Source organism: Rhinoderma darwinii, chromosome 1, assembly GCF_050947455.1.
Source record: "Rhinoderma darwinii isolate aRhiDar2 chromosome 1, aRhiDar2.hap1, whole genome shotgun sequence".
Taxonomy (NCBI): Eukaryota; Metazoa; Chordata; class Amphibia; order Anura; family Rhinodermatidae; genus Rhinoderma; species Rhinoderma darwinii.
The window spans coordinates 340,528,604-340,551,078 of NC_134687.1; the positions used below are offsets into that span (position 1 = coordinate 340,528,604).

The window sequence follows — 22,475 nt, forward strand, 5'->3', positions numbered from 1 at the left end:
GCTCTACACGGGGACTCTGGCCTGGGGAAGCTCCTGATGTCACTGTTTATACATGGACAGTGACATCAGGAGCTTCCCCAAGGCCGTAATCTATGGGAAGAGCGATTTCTGCTGCTTCATTTGTCTGGGGACTCCGGCCATTGGAAAGCTCCTAACGTCACAGAGCTACTGATGTCATTGCCCAGCTGATAAGTATCCCACTGTATGCTATACAGTGGGAAACGTTGCAGCCTTCCGTCGGAGGTATATGTCGGAAGTCCTCAAACAGAAGACCATGACGCAATGTTAAGAGGGCCCTACACCTGTAATAAGAAAAATGGTAATGGGTGTTTCACTGTATTATTTACAAAGCAATTTATATTACAATATATTTCCAGAAGAGTATCTAATAATATTATGCTTCTACAATGAGGGTTTTGTTTAATCACATTCACTTTTGGTCAGCAGTGAATAGGAGGTCACATGCTAAATAATGTATGTACTATATGTAATGTTTATTTGAAATCCAGGAGAATCACAGTGCACGTTACTTATAAAAAATAAAAAAAAATAAAAATATATATATATATATATATATATCCCTCACATAGTGTCAAATATAGTTATTATATCATTCAGCCATGATTGGTCCATTGTGCACAACACTTATTTGTACACTTTTTTTTATTTTTTTCCACTAATTGCAGTGATGTATCTGAATATATAATATATATATATATAGTTTTTTTTTACCTATAATGATTTTATGTCTTTGTGCATTGGTTAGCTCAGCAGTTATAATGATAGTTTAAGAATATTACTCTGTGTGATGAGCAGTGTTCTTGAGATAATGATATTCAGTCCTTTAATCTGAGATTCTCTTGCAGTACGTTCACAGCTATTGATAAATGCATATCACGTTTTGTCAGAGAACAGGAATGAATAGGAGATGGAAATGCACACAGATCTATTTCACAAAAGTATAATAGACCCTTCACTGTAATTACTAATCAGCTTTCTGTCACCATATGGCAGTACGTCGAATGTCCCTCAAGCACGTTCCTACTCTGAAATAAAGTAACAGCGATATCATAATAAGGATATATTGCATTCCTAGCCATACATACTAGTACACATCTGCCATCCCTAAAGTCAATCACTGTGGTGGTCAGTACATCTGAACTAGGGAAACACAACTGAAGGCAAACAACATCAAACCAGGCAAACAACAACATCATCAGCAGCCTTGGTGAACCATGCAGGGATGAAGACTAATCACAAAAATACAAAGGTACAAATAAGCCAATACAAACAACAAAATGCTAGCAAATTTTCCAAAAAATCTTACCTTCTTCAGTCATAGTGTCATAATATTTTAGTTTTCCATATGATCCAAGTTCTACAACATCACAGTAAAAACAGAAGATTAAGGCTCCAGAAATCATATTACTGCAGGTAAATGAATACAAATATAAAAATACCCTATATAATGGCTAGTATTCATTTGAAGGAGCTTTCTACCTTAAAAGGGGTAGTCCGGTGAGATTAAATTGATGGCCTATCCTCAGGAAAGGCCATCAATATCTGAACGGTGGAGGTCTGACTCTCGGCATCCCCAATTATCAGATGTTTGAAGGGGCTGCGGCTCTCTGGCAAGAACTGCTTCTCCTTTGCTGCTTACACTGCTCCATATTGTCAAATGCCGTAACACTTGTAGCGGCGGTTCACAGTATTACAGCCGTCTCCTATTCACTTATGGGAGGTAACTGTAAGGCCTCATTTACACGAGCGTAATATACGCGCGTGCGACGCGCGTGCTTTTCACGCATGTCGTACGCACCTATATTACTCTATGGGGCAGTGCAGACGATGCGTGAATTTTGCGCAGCGCGAGTGCGTTGCGTAAAACTCACGACATGTTCTATAATCATGCGTTTTTCGCGCATCACGCACCCATTGAAGTCAATGGGTGCGTGAAAACCACGAAGGTCGCACGGAAGCACTTACGTGCAAACTGCGTGATTCGGGCAAGAGCTGTCAAACTGAATGTAAACAGAAAAGCACCACGTGCTTTTCTGTTTACAAACATCCGAACGGAGTGTCTTAGACATGAGCGAACCGAACTTTACCGGGTTCGGCCGAACTCGTTTTGACCGAACCCGGCAGGAGACAGTCACTGTGCAGGGTGCTGAAAGAGTTTAAACTGGTTCAGCACCCTGGACAGTGACTTCCGATTCCAATATACGTGAACGTGTAAAAAAAAAAAAAAGTTCTGACTTACCGATAACTCCCGGCTTCTTCCTCCAGTCTGACCTCCCGGGATGACAATTCAGTCCAAGTGACAGCTGCAGCCAATCACAAGCCAAGCACAGGCTGCAGCGGTCACATGGACTGCCGCGTCATCCAGGGAGGTGGGGCCAGATGTCAAGAGAGGCGCGTCACCAAGGACGCGTCACCAAGGACGCGTCACCAAGGCAACGGCCGGGAAGTTCTCGGTAAGTACGAACCTCTTTTTTTTTAAACAGGTTACTCGATATGGTGATCGGAATTCACTGTCGAGGGTGCTGAAAGAGTTACTGCCGATCAGTTAGCTCTTTCAGCACCATGGACAGTGACTGACGTCGACTAGCCTCATCTCTATGATGGCGGCTGCGCGAAAATCACGCAGCCGCGCATCATACACGGATGACACACGGAGCTGTCAAGTGCCTTTTGCGCATGCAAAACGCTGCGTTTTTTGCGCGAGCAAAACGCACACGCTCGTGTAAATGAGGCCTAATACTGTGAACGGCCGCTATGAGTGTGATGGTGTTGACCAGTATAGAACAGTGTAAGCAATATAGGGGAAGCAGCGTCGCAGCCCCTTCAAACATCTGATCATTGGGGATGCCCAGAGCCAGACCCCTACAGATTGAATATTGATAGCCTATCCTCACTGGGCAACCTCTCTAATCCTCTAATTCAAAAAAGGAATACTTAAAAACACTATTGCTTCTGGTTCACTGTCCTGATAGGACTTGGCAACTCTAGTATCACATATATTAGAATGATGTATTATGTTTTTTACAGTACCATTTCAGTAAATAATATTAATTATCCCAGCAGAAAGTGGCATTTAAGGGGAATCTATTGTCAGGAAATTTAAATCAACCTTTGATGTTAAACATATTTTTAACAAATGTTTTGTGGTGCTTTTTTCCATGTCCCTATCTTATTAAAAAAAAATATTAAAATATTGCAGTTTTTACACTGGCCACTAAGCCATTACAAAAGGCTGACACTTGTTTTGCAGAGATTACTTTTCAGAAGTCAACACATCACAGGGCAGGATTACAATGAAAGATAAAATCGCTATAATAAAATTGGAGTCAAATAAAACAGGATGATACCATTGACAATAGTTGCATATGTTACAGAGCATGCCCACAACACTCTTGCATAGAAGTCTGTGGATAAGATTTATGAAAATTGGTCGTGCTCTGTGGATTAGCGCTATAATTTATGCAAATTTCTGGAGTAAATTATAATAAATGTGTCGGGCCAACGGTAGCTACTTGGCATGTGTGACCACAAGTACTGGACCTATAAGGGTATGTTCACACGGGCTATTTTCAGCAGTTTTTTGGGCCGTAAACGCCCCGAAAAACTGCTAAAAATGCGGGGGCTGAATGCCTCCAAACATCTGCCCATTGATTTCAATTGGAAAAACGGCGTTCTCTTCCCACGTGGGCGTTTTTTGCACAGCCGTTTTTAAAAAAGGCCACGTAAAAAAACGCCTCGTAAAAGAAGTGCATGTCACTTCTTGAGATGTTTTTGGAGCCGTTTTTCATTGACTCAATAGAAAAAGAGCTCCAAACACGGGCGTAAAAAACGGCGCAAAAAAATGATTTTCAGCCGTTTTTTGTTACGAGTGTGAACAAAGCCTGAAAAACACCTCGATAAAACGACTCAAAAAAAGCCTCAAATTAAAAAAAGCTTCATTTTCAGCTTAAAAAAACCCTTGAAATCAGAGGCTGTTTTCCTTGAAAACAGCCTTGTAATTTTCAGCTACTTTTTTTTTTTTTTAACATTCTGTATTTTTATCTTTTCAAAAGAGAAATATATCACAAACGGCAATCCAAAATGCAGTAGTCCGAACAAGTAATCGGGCAGAGGAAAGCAAGGATAGTAACGTCTGTACAAATCAAAGAGATAATGCATATTCCCTGACGCAGAAGGGCATATATGCAAATAATGAACAGGAATTGAATAGAAAATATACATATTATAAAGAGTATCTCAGAGCTGTGTAGAGTCAGCAGAGAAGCCTCAATAGCCGCTTCCCTGATCAAGTGATCACACAATGTATAGAGGCATTATGCTGTAAGTGACCAGAAAAAAACATACATTCTGCAAAACAAAGTACAAATAAACATAACAATTATAATGGCATATATTAATATAAAGGTTCACATTAGCACCACGGTGGCTAATAACCTTCTTACATTTCGATTTTAATTAGCCCAAAAAGTTGGCATGAAGAGGTATATAAACCCAAGTTGAGGTGTGTGTGTATGAAGAGTAGAAGTACAAATAGAGAACCATGGGTGAAAAAATTATTCCACACTTCAATAGATATGTCATGTGAGAACTGTTCCCCCCATAATTGCCTAGAGAAGTCTAACTTCCCCTTATTCCAAATCACAAATATGAGAAATACTCGTCAGAGGAACAGAAATCTGACCAGTCCTGCCAAACCATGTAAGCAGACCTAGTTGCCCAGCAATTGGATCCTACTTCCATCCTCTGCAAATGAAGTACCTCTAGAAACCACTCCTGTATTGAGGGAGTCCTCTCAGATTTCCATTGACGTGGAATAAGAGTTCTAGATAACCAGGCTCCGCACATTTGCTGTAATGGAACCTGGCACCATGGAGAGTAGCAATACAGCTGGATTGTTAGGTATCTCTCTTCCCATTATTTTATTAATAAGGGCCACCACCTTAACCCAAAAAGTCAGGATATGGGGATATCCCCACTAAATATGTAACATAGTGCCACGGTCACCCCTACAACACCAAAATTCCTCTGAAACCGAAGGGTAAAAAGAGTGCAACAAAACAGGGACTCTATACCAACGGGACATAATATTATAGTTTGTTTTCTTAGCTTTATATGAAATAGAAAATTTATGGCACAGTGTAAACGCTTTAGACTAATCAGAGGCAGAGGGTGTGGGCGTTAGTTCCCTCTCCCAACCTGTAATGAACTAGGCCGGTGTGTTATTATTTTTATTCTAAAAGTAACATATAGATGGCGGATATTGTCTTCACTGGAGGCGTGGGTAGGAGGCACATATTTTCAAAAGGTGTCAGTGTTCTATGTAAACATAACTTGATTTTATTATTATCGTAGACATTTTGTAAATTGTAAATAGTCCCAAGATTTTGTCAAAGAGAGTTCTTCCCCTGGGATAATGGAGTTGAGGGATTTTAAACCCTCATCCGTTAACAGGTGTTGGAGGTTAATGGTGACGGTCTGGACAAGTAGGATAAGAAAGAAGCAGCTAATCCCGGAGGGAATTACCTATTGTTAGAGACTGGAGGCAGGGGGCTATTAAGGGTTATCAGGAGTGAATGTTTCCCATAGCGTTTACGTACTACATTTAGGTGCCCCGCAATAAACGGGAGTCGAGAGTTCTCTATAGTAGTGTAGTATGGAGTTCTCAACCATGGGAGAATAATCAGTGGCACTGGCAATAAGAAATCTTCCAGTGTTATCAAAAGTTTGGACTTATTCTGGTGAAACCAGTCTAAGATCCTAGTCGCAACTGCAGAAAAATAATAAGAAAGAAAGTCTGGTAAAGCTAGACCACCTTGTTGCTTCCTCCTAATTAATGTGGACTTTGCTATTCTTGAGGGTTTAGCCTGCAAAATAAATCTGTTAAGGGCCTTATTAAGCGAAAGAAAGAACTGCCTGGGCAGTGTACACGGGACAGTCAGATATAAATACATCACACATTGTAGTACATTCAGTTTAACAATATTGATTCTGCCGAGCCATGAAAAGTCCTTATGTTTCATTTGGACAAGTCAGCCCTAATGGATTGAAGGATAAGAGTGAAGTTAAGGGGATAGGTATCCGTTAGATCCGCCGGGATCTGAATCCCCGGTTATTTGAGTGAGTTTGTTTTCCATGAGAAGGAATAATTATGACTTAGTTGTTGCACTAATTGGGGATCTAAAGTGAAATTCAGGGCCTCGCTCTTAGTTAAATTCACCTTATAATTGCTAAAGTAACTATACGTCCGACTGGTTTTCATCAGCGATGGTAAAGATAAATAGGGATGAGTGACATAGGATAACAAATCATTAGCGAAAGCCAACGTTTTAAAATGATTCTCACCTATTTGAAGTCCCATGATATCGCTATTATGTCTGGGTGCTACTAATAAATGTTCCATAACTAATGCGAACAACAAAGGGGAAAGAGGGCATCCCTGTCCAGTTCCATTGCTAATCGTAAACGGAGCAGACAGGGTACCATTAACCCCGCCGCAGCCATTTTTCAGATTTTCATTTTCGTTTTTTCCTCCCCACATTCCAAAAGCCGTAACTTTTTTATTTTTCCGTCGATATAGTCCTATGAGGGCTTGATTTTTGAGGGAAGAGTTGTACTTTTTCGTAGCACCATTTATTGGGCCATATAATTTAGTAGGAAACTGTCAAAAAAATTATATATGGGGTAGAAAATGAAAAAAACAGCGATTCCTCCATTGTTTTTTGCGCTCTGTTTTTCTGCGGAATTCACTGTGCAATTAAAACAACATGTTACCTTTATTCTGTGGGTCAATACAATTATGGTGATACCAAATATATATAGTTTTTTCTATATTTTACTACTTTTACAAGTAAACACCTAAGTGTAAAAAATAAAATTTATTTTGTGTCGCCAAATTCTGAGAGCCATAACTTTTTTATTTTTCCATCGATTAAGTGGTATGAGGGCTTATTTTTTGTTGGATAATGATGCCATTTTGGGGTACATGTGACGTTTCTGCCGTTTATATATATTTTTTTTTTACGGCATACACGGTGCGAGTTAAATAATGATATATTGTAATAGTTCAGACTTTTACGGATGCGGCAATAGAATTTTTTTTTTTTTTTACTATGTTCTAGGGGGAAAATGGGAAAAGTTTTTTTTTTAACTTTTAATATTTTTTCATTTTTTTTACGTATAAAAAACTTTATTTTACAAATTTTTACTTTTTTTATTAGTCCCCCTAGGGGACTTCAACTAGCGATCATTGGATCGCTTGCACGATATTCTGTATTGTACTCTGTATTCTGTATTCTACATTAATATTGCAGTATATTCTGACAGGCTTCTATTAAGCCCTGCCGGAGGCAGCGCTTAATAGGAGCACAAAGATGGCGGACCTGGGGGCCTTCATTAGGCCCCCAGGCAGCCATAGCAACCATCGCTACCCGTGGTTGCATTGCGGGGGCGCGATGAACTGTTAGAGAGGGTCTCTCTAATGATTTAAACGCTGCGGTCACTATTGACCGCTGCATTTAACGAGTTAAACGAGCGGGATCGCGCTCGAGCGCGATCACGCTCATTACTCTGCAGTGTCGGCTGTAACATATAGCCAACACCCGCATCGTATTAGGCGGGTTCACTCCGTGAGCCCGTTCCATACTTCCTCTACCCGACTTTGGCATATGGATACGTCAAATGTCGGGAAGGGGTTAATTCTAACTCTCGCTTGAGGTCTGTTATACAGAGAAAATATACCATCCCTCATCAACTGACCCAGTCCAATTTGAGACAGGGAGACCCCCAATCCACCCTGTCAAAAGCCTTCTTAGCATCCAAAGATAGTAGCATACAGAAAATCTCCCAACACAAGTCTCGATTTCATCCTTGTCAATAAATGCATGCACATAGCCATAATACAGTTGTGTATACAGAGTCTTAGGCCCTGTTCACACTGTTTTCAGGCGGAAAAATCTGCCTCAAAATTCCTTCAGGAATTTTGAGGCAGATTTTGACCTGCCGGCAGAAAATTTGGCGGAAAAAAACGCATCTGCCTCCCATTGAAATCAATGGGAGGCGATTTCGGGTAATTTTTGGCGATGTTTCTAATGTGGTTTCCATGTCAAAAACAGTGCCAAAATACTCCGTGTGAACATACCCTTACAGGCTGAAAGAAAGTGTGTCTTTATGCTCGCTTTTCATCATGCAGGCTTTCAACGAGATAAGGGATATATCCCCTTAAGGCCTCATTTACACGAGCGTGTGCGTTTTGCGCACGCAAAAAAACGCTGCGTTTTGCGTGCGCAAAAGGCAATTGACAGCTCCGTGTGTCATCCGTGTATGATGCGCGGCTGCGTGATTTTCGCGCAGCCGCCATCATAGAGATGAGGTAGTCGACGCCCGTCACTGTCCAAGGTGCTGAAAGAGCTAACTGATCGGCAGTAACTCTTTCAGCACCCTCGACAGTGAATGCCGATCACAATCTACACCAACCTGTGAATAAAAAAAGACGTTCACACTTACCATGAACTGCCTGCTTCCTCCAGTCCGGTCTCCCGGCCGTTGCCTTGGTGACGCGTCCCTCTCTTGTCATCCGGCCCCACCTCCCAGGATGACGCGGCAGGCCATGAGACCGCTGCAGCCTGTGATTGGCTGCAGCCTGTGCTTGGCCTGTGATTGGCTGCAGCTGTCACTTGGCCTGAATTGTCATCCCGGGAGGTCGGACTGGAGTAAGAAGCCGGGAGTTATCGGTAAGTCAGAACTTCTTTTTTTTTTTTACACGTATATGTATATTGTGATCGAAAGTCACTGTCCATGGTGCTGAAACAGTTTAAGTCTTTCAGCACCGTGGGCAGTGACTGTCTCCTGACGTCGCGTACCCGAACATTTTTTGCCGGGTTCGGTTAAAACGAGTTCGGCCGAACCCGGTGAAGTTCGGTGCGCTCATCTCTAATTTGACACTCCGTTTGGATGTTTGTAACCAGAAAAGCACGTGGTGCTTTTCTGTTTACATTCATCCTTTTGACAGCTCTTGCGTGATTTTCGCGCATGCAACGCAGGACCGTCAGTGTGGCATGCGTTGTTTTCACGCACCCATTGAAGTCAATGGGTGCGTGTTGCGTGAAAAACGCAAGAATATAGAACATGTCGTGAGTTTTACGCAACGCACTCACGCTGCGCAAAATTCACGCATCGTCTAAACAGCCCCATAGACTATTATAGGTGCGTACGACACGCGTGAAAAGCACGCGCGTCGCACGCGCGTATAATACGCTCGTGTAAATGAGGCCTAAAGGAGTTGTCTCAGGAGAGACATTTTTTGCCTATTGCTAGAAAAGAAGTAGCAGTGGCAAACAACTTAATCTCTTAATTTAGTTTTCCCCAAGGCCCCAAGGTTGGCCTTTGACTATAATGGGCGAACCCTGAGGACTACAAAGAAAAAAGAGCCGATAGGAAAAGAATTGGCACCTTCCTATCGCTGCTCTTACGTCTTTCCAGCAATGGGCAGCAGTCACAGAGCCGATCCTGAGGCAATTCAATTAAGAAAACAGCCAATTTCTGTTACTGAAAGTGAATATGCACTTTTTAACACTATGTCATTTTAAGATTCAACATTCTATGCTGAATAATTCCTTGATTTAACTGTTATAGTGGTTGGAGTTCCATTTCTTCTGATACAGAGCTCCAAATCCCCTGCAGAGACATGAGTACAAACAACTTAGTTTTAAGTGTAGAACTGTCATCTGAGCTCTCACAATGCACTAATCTCTGGTAACAGGAGTCTAGCAGAATTCTGAATTTACTTTTCTGTCTGAACAGCCGATAAAAAATCATGTAATTCAAGAAACACTTGTACCATTTCATGGAACAACAAATGAAATTTTAAAATTGTATATTAAATAATAAAACACTGGGTAAAACAGACACTGAAACACACCGGCGGGCATTGGTGGACGGTAGAATAAATTTTACAATCAGCGCCAGGCAGCTGCTGCCAAGCCAATTAGAATCATTGGATAGTTTAAAAGAAGCATAGATGCACATGACAAATACAATGTTTTTTGCCTCTAGACAAATGACTAGTGGGACTGCACATGGAACATTGTGTACAATTTGTGACATGACACAAGACATGAAGGGTCTTTGGTCACAAGAAATGAACTGCATAAAAACAAAGAAATTAGGGGGATGGCTGGATTGCAGGACCTTGAGCGATTATCTAACTTTCACAAAATTGCTTTCAACTTTCTATGTAGTCTTGAATTGTGGAAAATAATAAAATGTCATTCAATAGTAGAGCATTCCTTTAAATTATACCATCTTCTAACAACACTTTTCCACATATTCTGAATGGATTATGTAACCACTCCCCTCCAAATTCCTCTTTTAACAAATTGAAGATGGGAAAGAGGGACTATTACATGTGATGTACACCATGTACTGTATCTGTTTTTTAGTGTTAGTAACACCTTTGAACAATTTAGTCCCACCTTCTAAACAACTACTGGTCATACATTCAGGACAATATACCCATAGTGCCAACCTGACAGTAATTCGGATAGTGGCAGCCCGATTAGAACAACATACCAATAATGTTCCAAGATTTAGATCACACACTGGATTATCCTGTCCCATACCATGCCACCTCATCACTTCGAGGCTATGCCTCTACCTTCTCTTTTCCTTCCTTTTCCTCTCCACCTTTTACTATTGCGAAATCCAGTTCATAAGACATAATAAATCACTAGGCTATCCTCTGTCTAAAAAATAGGCTGTGGCTAAAAAAGTTGTAAAATGCACCAAATATATTAAAGACGTGGGCCATGCCTAAATCCAAATATAATGAGTAAACTCCCCATGCCTGACATACATATATATAAGGGAATTTAAGATAACTGCGTCACAGCTGCTATTTGCTTGCTTAAATTGTGAAGGAGCTTTTTCACAGTCAATGATTTCCTGCATTTGTTCTTCCCGCTGCTCTGGCTCTGCGGGAAGCGCTAAAAGCATTCAGCCAATTATTCATGTAATGATATAAAAAATAGGATCTGAAATTATTAATTTTTAATGATAAGAATACGGAGTGGAAGGTGCAGCAGAAAGGTCAGCGAACACAAGTGAATGAGATAACCCAGGCTGAGAAGAACACCCAGGGTGAAAGAACTCTGCAAAATACTAATGTATCTTCCGGTCATGTATATTTAATCCTCTTCTTTTATTTGACAATGCAGACATTTATGGCATTACTGTCAAATCCATTCCAACAGGATACTATCCCTGTTGTGTAATATTTCATCATCATGCTACCCAATGGCACAGTGAACACATTTTTCCACTAAGATCAACATAACAAACAATAACCAATAGAAAACAGTACACATACAGTGGGGTAATTTCTAAAGAGATTTATGCCAGTCTTCTGTTGCAAAAAAGTTGCACATTATGGCATACACCATATTTGCTTAATAATATGCGACTTTTTGCCATTTTCGGCCGCTCATAACACTTTTTAAAAAGTGAATGGGGCTTAACTGAAGGGGCAGCGCCACCCGAGGCCAGACAAATTTACTAAACTAAACAAACTGGAGTAAACTATACTAGAGATCTACGTAATGGTGTAGATTTCACTTTTTGGTGCACAGACAGCACAAGCTTTGACAAAAGTATTAAGAGGTGTGCAACTCTTAATAAATTAGTCCAATCTTATGGCTGTTCACATCTGCGTCGGAGGCTCTGTTGCCGGCAAAATATAGGCAACCATGACGGAAACCTGACGGAGTCCATTAAAGTAAGATGTGAATACAGCATTACTCCTGCACGCTTCAGACTAAGGGTATGTTCATGCAGGGTGGATACGCGGCGTGAAAGCACAAAGCGTATCCACCCTGTGCGCCACCGCAGGGAATTCCAGACCAAAAACCGCACCATATTGCTGCATGGGGTATGTTTCAAATCTAACTTGTGTGAGACTTATCCAAGTAATTTTGAGATATTTTTATTTTTTTACACATTGTAGTTTATTTTGGTGGTAAATTTTGGTAGATATGTTGTGTTTATTTACAAATACAAAATCTGACATTTACAGAAAATGTAGACAAATTTTAATTCTGTGCACAGATCAGATTAGATAATAATTAACATTTACCAAATGTCTACTGTATGTTGGAATTTTTTTTAATAGGCTTAGAAGTTTAGCAAATTTCCAAACCGTATTTTTTTAGGGACCAATTAAGTTCTGAAGTAGCTTTAGATATATTAGAAACCCCCCATAAATCACTCCAACAGCATTTAGGACGTTTGTGTTTTTTATTAACAGAGAAACAAAACTCAATATTTATGTAGCTTTTAAAAAGATCCCACATGTGGCCCTAGTGTACAACTTGACTCAAACACAGGCCTCAGAAATGAAGGAGCATCTATTGGGTTTTGGGGCCTCCCTTTTAGTAGGATATTTTCCAGGCACCATTTCAGTTTTACGGAGGCCTTAAGGTGCCAAAACATAAAAAAACACTCCCCCCAAAATACCATATTTCGGAAACCACACCTCCCAAGCAATTAATCTAGGGGGTGTAGGGAGCATTTTGACCCCACATATGTTTCATATAATTTATAAGAATTGGGATGTATAAATAAAATCTGTAACTTTTTTCCAATAATATGTAGGTGTAGCTAAATATTTGTCATTTTAACAATTAAACAATTTGTAATTTAGAAATATAGGGACAAAGCACCCCACAATTTTTCATGCAATTTCTCCAGAGTATGGCAATACCCCAGAATTTTCTCAGAAGGAAAGGAGTGCCATTTGACTTTTTGAGAGAAGAGTTTGCTGGAATGGTTTTGGGCTCTATTTGCAGAGCACAGTGGAAATCCCCAATAATGGAATTTTGGCAACTACACTCCTCAAGACAGTCATCTATGGATGTAGTGAACATTTTGACCCCAAAGGTGTTTTCCAGAAATTAGTGCACAATGGATGTTGTAGTGTGTGGTCATAAACTGCTGTTTGGGCACAGTGTAGGGCTCAGAATGGAAGGACTGGCATTTGGCTTTTGGAGTGCAGATTTTGCTTGGTAGTAGTTTTGTTTGGGGTTTTACTGGTATTTCAGTTTATAATGTGGGTCATATGTAAGCTGTGCGGAGTACGTCAGGGCATAGTGGGGTAAATAAATAATAAAAATAATCCATAAATGTGTGGTGCGCTTTGAACCAATCCTTTGTGCACAGGTCAGGTTTTTCGGGGCAGGTGTCGCAATGATAAATGAAAATAATTAAAAAAAACACATCACTCATTCCTTGTAAAGGATATTTTTAATTTGATGAAATAAATATATTACATCCAATTAAAAAAATATTTTTTGTGCAATGCAATGAGTGTTGTGGCTTTCTCTATTGTTACAATTAAAGGACCAAGCCCCTACCACGCAGCACCATAATTTCACCTGAGTGCCAACCATTGAACATGGTGATGGCAATGGTAAATTATGTCCTTTCTTATCCCCTTTTGGAACACACTTTGCCCCTTTTTAGGACCTTCACTTCTTTGCAGTTTGGGGAACTTCGCTGAAAAAGTGTTGCCCTGGAATCATACGAGCAGCCTTTCTTCCAGCAGATGTGCTTGGGCCCTCCCCTTCCTTGTTTTCATTTATTAGGACCTTGATAACCATCTTTTGAAACTGAAGAAATATTCCTGTCTGGCCTGCAATTTAAGATAACACGTAAGTGTTATACAATGCAATTTTTTTAACGCGCACAGCCAGCTTTTGTATCATGCAACATGGCTATGCGTTTAATGAGGGTTTTGTATACAATACCCGCACACCAGTTTGGCCTAATCTGTGGTTCTCCTCTAGCCCTATAGGCCCCAAAACATCATCATCTGTACTGCATCTACCAGGCCCATCTGTGGGGTCTAGCAAATGATGACATGTGGTTTTGGGTGAAAAACTGTTAGGCGCAAAAATTTGTCTGGGCCATCAATTGGCATCATTGCGTTCATAGAGACTTAAAGGGTAACTAAATGTTCAACAAACTTCTGACATGTCATAGTGACATGTCAGAAGTTTTGATTGGTGGGGGTCCGAGCACTGAGACCCCCACCAATCACTAAAACGAAGCGGCAGAAGTGCTCGTGTGAGCGTTGAGACACTACGCTTCTGTTCGGCTTTTACGAGTATGAGCTCATAGACTTTGTATTGAGCCCGTACTCCGCTACATTGATTTCCGGAAAAAGCTGAACAGAAACGAAGCGGCTGAGCGATCACACAAACACTTCTGCCGCTTTGTTTCAGCGATTTGTGGGGGTCTCAGTGCTCAGACCCCCACCAATCAAAACTTATGACTTATCAGAAATTTGCTGAACGTTTAGTTACCCTTTAACTTTTGAATTTTTTCGTCAATGTGGCTGTATGAGAGTTGTAGTTTTTTATTGTGATTATTTTGGGTTACATATTGAAAAACTTGTATTTCAACGGTGTTCACTATGCGGTATAAAGGACATGTTAACCTTATTCTGCGGGTCAGTACGATTACAATACCAAATTTATATAGTTTATATAGTTTAAAAAACAAAAAACATCATGTTTATGTAAAGCCCTATTCAGAGAGCAATAACTTTTTTTTGTCACCAATGGAGTGGAGGAGTTACAAAATGCCCAGTAGGTCATAAAAAAACTACAATGGAGATAGCCGTGCGGTCAGTTAGTCCATATGTCATTTCATCCATTATTAATTATCCATGTGTCAACTGTTATAAACAATTGGATAATAAATCTATAATATAAGGGATCACTTGTCTCTAAAAAAGTTTTTTTGTGCTTCCGAAATTTCATAAATAATAAATGCACTTCATAAACATAAATTCGAGGTGCTCACAGTAGATATTAATAACTTGCACCAATCGTAATAAGTATAACCGACAATATCAACTAACAGGAATCTCAGCACCAATCTGATATTGCAAACTGCAAGTTAACTAATGCACAGTTTCCTCTAAATTCACGTTACTTGATGATGTTGCTTTAAGGAGGACACTCCGGTCTCTTTTTATTTTCCTCTATATTCCCAAGAATGTGGGTTTGATCCACTATCCTCATGCCCATCAAATTTTTTGAGATTTCTGTTAACGCATTTCTCAATTTTCTATTAAACTTGATTTGGAAAAAGCAGAAAAGAATGATATTTAATATTATAGAGAGTTGTAAAATCTTTTCAGGGATGGAATTTTTCCACTATGCCTGTACTTGTTTTACATAAGATATTTCAAATCTTTTAAAAGATCTCTTAAACTCTAAAATATCTCTATGCTCGATATGGATTGGTCACTGTTTGTTATATATGTCCAAAAATTTGTTCAGCAAAACTGACAAATGCTACACTATATGGACAAATAGGTTGGCACCCCTCCTAATTTTTGCGTTGTGTTTCAGTCACACTATTGTGGACAGGTGCATAAAATCAAGCTCACAACCATGCACTCTCCATATACAAACATTGCTAGCAGTATGGCTCATACGGAAGAGCTGACTGACTTTAACCCCTTGGAGAGAAAGACAATTTTGGTCTTGTGGACACAGCCCATTCAAATCTAACGTGTTACTTTATATGGTAATAACTTTGCAATGGCTTTGCTTATACAAGCAATTCTGAGACTGTTTTTTCGTGAAATATTGTACTTTATGTTAGTGGAAAAATTTGGTCGATAAATTCAGTATTTATTGGTAAAAACCACCAAAGTTTAGAGAAAATTTGCAAAAATGTGCATTTTTCTAAATATGAATGTATCTGCTTGTAAGACAGATAGTTATACCACACAAAATTGTTACTAGTTAACATTTCCCATATGTCTACTTTATGCCGGCATAGTTTTTTATAACATCCTTTTATTTTTCTGGGACGTTACAAGGCTTAGAACTTTAGCAGCAATTTCTCACATTTTCAAGAAAATTTCAAAAGCCTTTTTTTTAAGGGACCAGTTCAGTTCTGAAGTGGCTTTGAGGGCCATATATTAGAAACCCCATATAAATCACTCCATTTTAAAAACTGCACCCTCAAAGTATTCAAAACAGCATTTAGAAAGTTTCTTAACCCTTTAGGGCATGCCCCCACGTGGCGGATTTCTGCAGACACTGTCCGCATCAATGCCGCACATAATCCGCGTTGCGGATTACGGCTGCGGATCTGCCCAAAATGTGCAGTAAATTGATGCGGACTAGCTGCTGCGGACTGCGGGAAAAGTGCTTCCCTTCTCTCTATCAGTGCAGGATAGAGAGAAGGGACAGCACTTTCCCTAGTGAAAATAAACGAATTTCATACTTACCGGCCGTTGTCTTGGTGACGCGTCCCTCTTTCGGCATCCAGCCCGACCTCCCTGGATGACGCGGCAGTCCATGTGACCGCTGCAGCCTGTGATTGGCCTGTGATTGGCTGCAGCCGTCACTTAGACTGAAACGTCATCCTGGGAAGCCGGACTGGAGACAGAAGCAGGGAGTTCTCGGTAAGTATGAACTTCTATTTTTTTGACAGGTTGCTGTATATTGGGATCGGTAGTCACTGTCCAGGGGGCAGAAACAGTTACTGCCGATCGCTTAACTCTTTCAGCACCCTGGACAGTGACTATTTACTGATGTCTCCTAGCAACGCTCCCGTAATTCCGGGAGCCCCATTGACTTCCTCAGTCTGGCTGTAGACCTAGAAATACATAGGTCCAGCCAGAATGAAGAAATGTCATGGCAAAAAAGCAAGACGCATCCGCAGCACACATAACATGTGCATGACAGCTGCGGACTTCATTGCGGAACATAGAATCTCCATTGAAGTCAATGGAGAAATTCCGCCATGAGTCCGCAACCAGTCCGCCACTGCTCCGCAACAGACAGAGCATGCTGCGGACACCAAATTCCGCTCGGCAGCCTATGCTCCGCAGCGGAATTTTACGCATCGTCTAAACGAACACTTCTAAATAGAAGTGGAAGTCAATGCAGAAACGGCTCCGCTGCGGATTAACTCTGCGGAGTGTCCGCAGCGGAATTCAAGTGAAATTCCGCCACGTGTGAACCCAGCCTTAAGCGTTTCACAGGAATTAAAGCAAAGTAGAGGTGAAATTTACAAATGAATTTTTTTTTTGCCAGAGAAATGCAACTTAATATTTATTGCCCGGATACTGCAGTTTTTATAAATATCCCACATGTGGCCCTAGTGTGCTAATGGGACTGAAACACAGGCCTCAAAGGCAAAGGAGCACCTAGTGGATTTTGGGAACTCCTTTTTATTACAATATATTTTAAGCACCATGTCACCATGAAAAGGTCTTGTGGTGCCAAAACAGTGGAAACCCCCCGAATAAATAAATCTGCAGCATAAAACCTACACCTATTTCCGCATCAAAATGTAAAAACCGCACGTATCAAAAAAGGCACTATTAGGTGCAGATTTTACCTGCGGAATTACCTGGGATTTTGATGCCGATTTTGTGCACCAAATTCCTCAATGTGTGCGTGTAGCCTTACAGAATTTACTAGGTATTTACAGCAAATTAACCCTTTACATTGTAAAGGATGAAATAAGTTACAATTCTGCAACATAATAGGCATGTGCTGATTTAAAAATCAGCAGCACGTCCTAAATTTCATGCAGTTAGGGTATGTTCACATGCTGTGTTTTCAGGCGTTTTTCAGGGCGTAAACGCCTCCAAAAAAAACTGTAGCTGAATACCTCCAAACATCTGCCCATTGATTTCAATGGCGTTTCGTTCAAATGGGGTGTTTTTTCTACGTGGCCGTTTGAAAAACTGGCACGTAAAAATAAGTGCATGTCACTTCTTGAGATGTTTTTGTAGCCGTTCTTCATTGTGTCACATTCACAGCTCCAAAAACTGCTCCAAAAAAACGCATCAAAAAAAGTTTGCTGCTTTAAAAACAGCTGAAAATCAGAGGCTGTTTTCCCTTGAAAACAGCTACACATTTTACAGCCGTTTTTACTTTAGCATGTGAACATACCCTTAGGGTTTAATCAGACGAACGTGTTAATCGTCCACGTGAAGGACATTTTTTTTAACGGCCGTTACACGGCTGCATGTATTTCTATGGGGCTATTCACACGGTCGTTGTTTTAACGGACCCTGTATAGGACCAGTAAAGAAATAGGACATGACCTATTTTTGGCCATTTTCACGGATCCCTCAATAGACTCAAGTCTATGAGGGATCAGTGAAAACGGGTCCCGCACGGGTGCAAATTGGCCATGAAAAACATCCGTTATTCACGGCTGATTTCGCACATGTTCATCTGAATATTGTCTTATATTGTAATTTGTAGTGAATTTACAGTGCGCAATCCACAACAAAAATAAGTAAGTGGCCTCATTCAGACGTCCATGTTCGGTCTGTGATATATGGACCATGTGTCGGCCGTATTTCCCAGACCGACCACAGTTCAAGGAGCCGGGTTTCTAGCATCACAGTTATCTATGATGCTAGGAGTCCCTACCTCTCCGTGGGAATACTGTCCCCGGTCCCGTACTGAAAACATGATTACAGTACGGGACAGTATTCCTGCGGACAGGCAGAGACTCCCATGATTATAGATAACTATGATGCTAGAAGCCCGACTCCCTGAATTGTGGCTGGTCCGGGAAATACGGTCGATACATGGTCAGTATATCACAGACCAAACATGCCGTCCGAATAAGGCCTTAGTCTAGTTACACAGTGCAGTCAAATCCCATTTTTATGCCACAATTTTTGCTAAATCACGAGAAAAAACGTGATTTGAGCGCACTATGACAATATAGCCTAACCGCAGTATTTTTTCACGTTTTGGATCCTTTTTTATGCAATTTCATAATCGGAGCACAAATCACGCAGTTTTGCTGCTATTTTTATATAATCGCGGCAAAACTCCGCCATTTTTGCAATGATTACGAAAATTATGGCAAAAAAACGCTAGGGAAACGGAAAAAAACCCATTTTAACATACTTTATGTATTCTGCAAGTGGGATCAGGAGGAATGGGAAGCAGGATGGAGAGCAGAGAAACACTCACCAACCTACAGGTCCAGTCGGCTGTGTAGAGAAGGACGTGTCTGGTGGGCGGCTCTCTCCACATGCAGCTTCTGCTTACATGCTGCATCTTTCTCTTCTGTAAGGATATGTTCACACGCTTAGCAAAAAAACGTCTGAAAATACGGAGCTGTTTTCAAGGGAAAACAGCTCCTGCTTTTCAAACGTTTTTTAGCCACTCACGATTTTCGTGGCGTTTTTCGCAGCATTTTTTACGGCCATTTTTGGAGCTGTTTTCTATAGAGTCAATGAAAAACAGCTCCAAAAACGTCCCAAGAAGTGACCTGCACTTCTTTTTCACGGCCGTTTTTTTACGCGACCGTTTTTCAAAACAGCCGCGTAAAAAAAACGGCCCATCAGAACAGAACGCCGTTTTTCCTATTGAAAGCAATGGGCAGATGTTTGGAGGCATTCTGCTTCCAATTTTTCGGGCGTTTACGGCCCGAAAAATGGCCGAAAATAAGCCGTGTGAACATACCCTAAGTCCCCTCAGGGCACCAGCGTTAGTTACTTCAGAGTAAAGAATGGGCCCTATTACATTACAGGGTCTGTTCCTTTCTCCAAGCGACTAACGCTGGGGCCCTCATTCAAATGTTTAAAGTTGCTGAGATTGTGGCCGTACCCCTGATGGCAGTACCAGTACTACAGTACCCTGTAGAACGCTACCGTAATACGTAGTGCCTACTGTAAAATTTGGTGAAGTAGGGATAATGGTCTGGGGATGTTTTTCAGGGTTTGGGATAGACAGCTTGTTTACAGTGAAGGGTAATGTAATGCTACAACATGTAAAAACAATTATAATGGCCGCGTCCCAGCCCTTGACACCCGCCGAGTACTAACTGGTATTCGACAGCACCTCTGCCGGGGCCTATGCTGCGCTAATCTCCTCCGCTGCCGCTCTGGAGTGCGCAAGCATGCTGACTCCCTCCTCCCTTAAAGGTTTTCGGCACACTCTTGGAAAGTGAAAATATTATTTTGATTTTGATTTTCTGTTTTGCCAGTAGCTTATGTGCAACGTTTCGGTCGCAAGACCTTCCTCAGGCACTCAGCCTTACTTGGGACTCTTTAGGCGTATAGCTGGCGCTGTAGTATAAAATGGCGGCTTACTGCTATGTGAAGCTGTAAAGGATCTGCCAGGCACAGCTTCTGTGTCTACGCCCATAGGTAATCAGTCTGCACCTGCTTCTATGTCTGTGAGACTGACTCCATCTTCCACCACTCAGCATGGCAGGCTTAGGAGTGGGAGAGCCTATCACAGCCTGGCCAGACGGAGCTAGCTCCCGCCCTCTGTCTATTTATACCTGCCTTTCCTGTTCCTCCTTGCTTGTGATTCTTCTCGTTTGGTTTTCTGGCCCTGCTGCAGCTTCTGAACTATTTGACCCTGCTTCATATTGACCCTGGCTTACTGACTACTCTCCTGCTCTGCGTTTGGTACCTCGTACACTCTTGGTTTCACTCGGCTTGTTCACTACTTTCCTGCTCTGCGTTTGGTACCTCGTACACTCCTGGTTTGACTCGGCTCGTTCACCACTCTTGTTGCTCACGGTTTTTCCGTGGGCAACTTCCCCATTTCCCTTAGCTTCTGCGTACCCTTGTCTGTTTGTCTGTCGTGCACTTACTGAGCGTAGGGACCGTCGCCCAGTTGTACCCCGTCGCCTAGGGCGGGTCGTTGCAAGTAGGCAGGGACTGAGTGGCGGGTAGATTAGGTCTCACTTGTCTGTTTCCCTACCCCCAACATTACATAATCACAAGCCCATATACCTAGTCTACCCTGGTCCCTCTCACTACTATGGACCCCCTTGAGACCCTGGCTCAGCAAATGCAGGGTCTCTCCCTACAGGTCCAGGCCCTGGCTCAGAGGGTCAACCAGCCTGATGCTACCATGGTAGTGCTCCTCACCTCACCTCTTGAACCCCACCTCAAGTTGCCTGACCGGTTCTCAGGGTTCTCAGAAGACTTTTCTCTCCTTTCGGGAGAGTTGTAGGCTCTATTTTCGCTTAAAGCCCCACTCCTCAGGTTCTGAGAGCCAGCGGGTGGGTATAATTATGTCCCGGCTCCAGGAAGGGCCCCAAGAATGGGCCTTCTCCTTGGCTCCTGACGCCCCTGAACTTTCCTCCGTTGATCTTTTCTTTTCTGCTCTCGGACTCATTTATGACGAGACTGACAGGACTGCCTTTGCCGAGAGTCAGCTGGTGACCTTACGTCAGGGTAAGAGACCTGTTGAGGAGTATTGTTCTGACTTTAGGAAGTGGTGCGTAGCTTCTCGGTGGAATGACCCCACCTTAAGGTGCCAGTTTAGCTTGGGTCTGTCGACCGCCCTGAAAGACCTGCTAGTTAGCTATCCCTCTACTGACTCCCTAGACCAGGTTATGGCTTTAGCGGTACGACTTGACCGACGTCTCATGGAACGACAACTTGAACGTTTTTGTGTTTTCCCCTCTGACTCCCCCATGATGCCTTCCCGAGGTCCCGTTGCTTCGCTCTTCCACGGAAGACTCGGAGGTACCTATGCAACTCGGGGCCTCCGTGTCCCCCTGACAACGTAGAGAGTTCCGCAGGAAGAATGGTCTCTGCTTCTATTGTGGGGATGACAAGCATCAAGTGAACACCTGTCCTAGGCGTAAGAATAAGCAGCCGGAAAACTTCCGCGCCTAAGTGATCATCGGGGAGGTCACTTGGGCGCACAGGTATTTCCCGTAAATATGAAACGTAATAAAATCTTGCTTCCCTTTCAGGTCTTTTGGTGGTAGGTCTGCTACCGGCAGTGCCTTCGTGGATTCAGGGTCTTCTGCTTAAATCATGTCTGTGGAATTTGCTATGTCTCTAGCTATGCCTTTGATTGATTTGCCTACACCTGTCCCGGTGGTGGGTATCGACTCCACTCCTCTTGCTAATAGTTATTTTACACAGCATACCCATGTTTTTTAACTCCTTGTTGGCTCCATGCATTTGGAGCAGTGCTCTGTACTGTTGATGCAGGGATTATCGTCCGATTTGGTTTTAGGCCTTCCCTGGTTGCAGTTGCATAATCCCACGTTTGACTGGAATACTGGGGAGCTTACCAAATGGGGTAATGAATGCTTGTCGTCATGTTTTTCTGTTAATTCTATTTCTCCCCCATAGGAGGTGAACACGCTACCTGAGTTTGTTCAGGACTTCGCTGATGTTTTCTCTAAGGAGGCCTCCGAAGTGTTACCTCCTCATAGAGAATACGATTGCGCTATCGATTTGGTACCAGGAGCTAAGCTCCCTAAGGGTAGGATATTTAATCTCTCTCGTCCCGAACGTGAAGCCATGAGAGAGTATATCCAGGAATGCCTGGCCAAGGGTTACATTCGCCCCTCTACTTCTCCGGTAGGTGCTGGCTTCTACTTCGTAGGGAAGAAGGATGGTGGTCTTAGGCCATGCATTGACTACC

General features: G+C 41.9%; 1 protein-coding gene across 6 annotated transcripts in view; it reads right to left on the minus strand.

Moving 5' to 3' along the window:
* Positions 1-22,475, minus strand: part of SLC24A2 (solute carrier family 24 member 2) — a 300,950-nt gene that overhangs the window by 47,427 nt on the left and 231,048 nt on the right. For 5 of the 6 annotated variants that reach the window (XM_075825879.1, XM_075825867.1, XM_075825856.1 and 2 more), the window contains one exon: positions 1,328-1,378. The exons of the other annotated variant lie outside the window; for it this stretch is intronic. In XM_075825879.1, the coding sequence (XP_075681994.1) occupies positions 1,328-1,378 (51 nt within the window). The remainder of the gene's footprint in view (positions 1-1,327; positions 1,379-22,475) is intronic. 6 annotated transcript variants of the gene reach the window in all.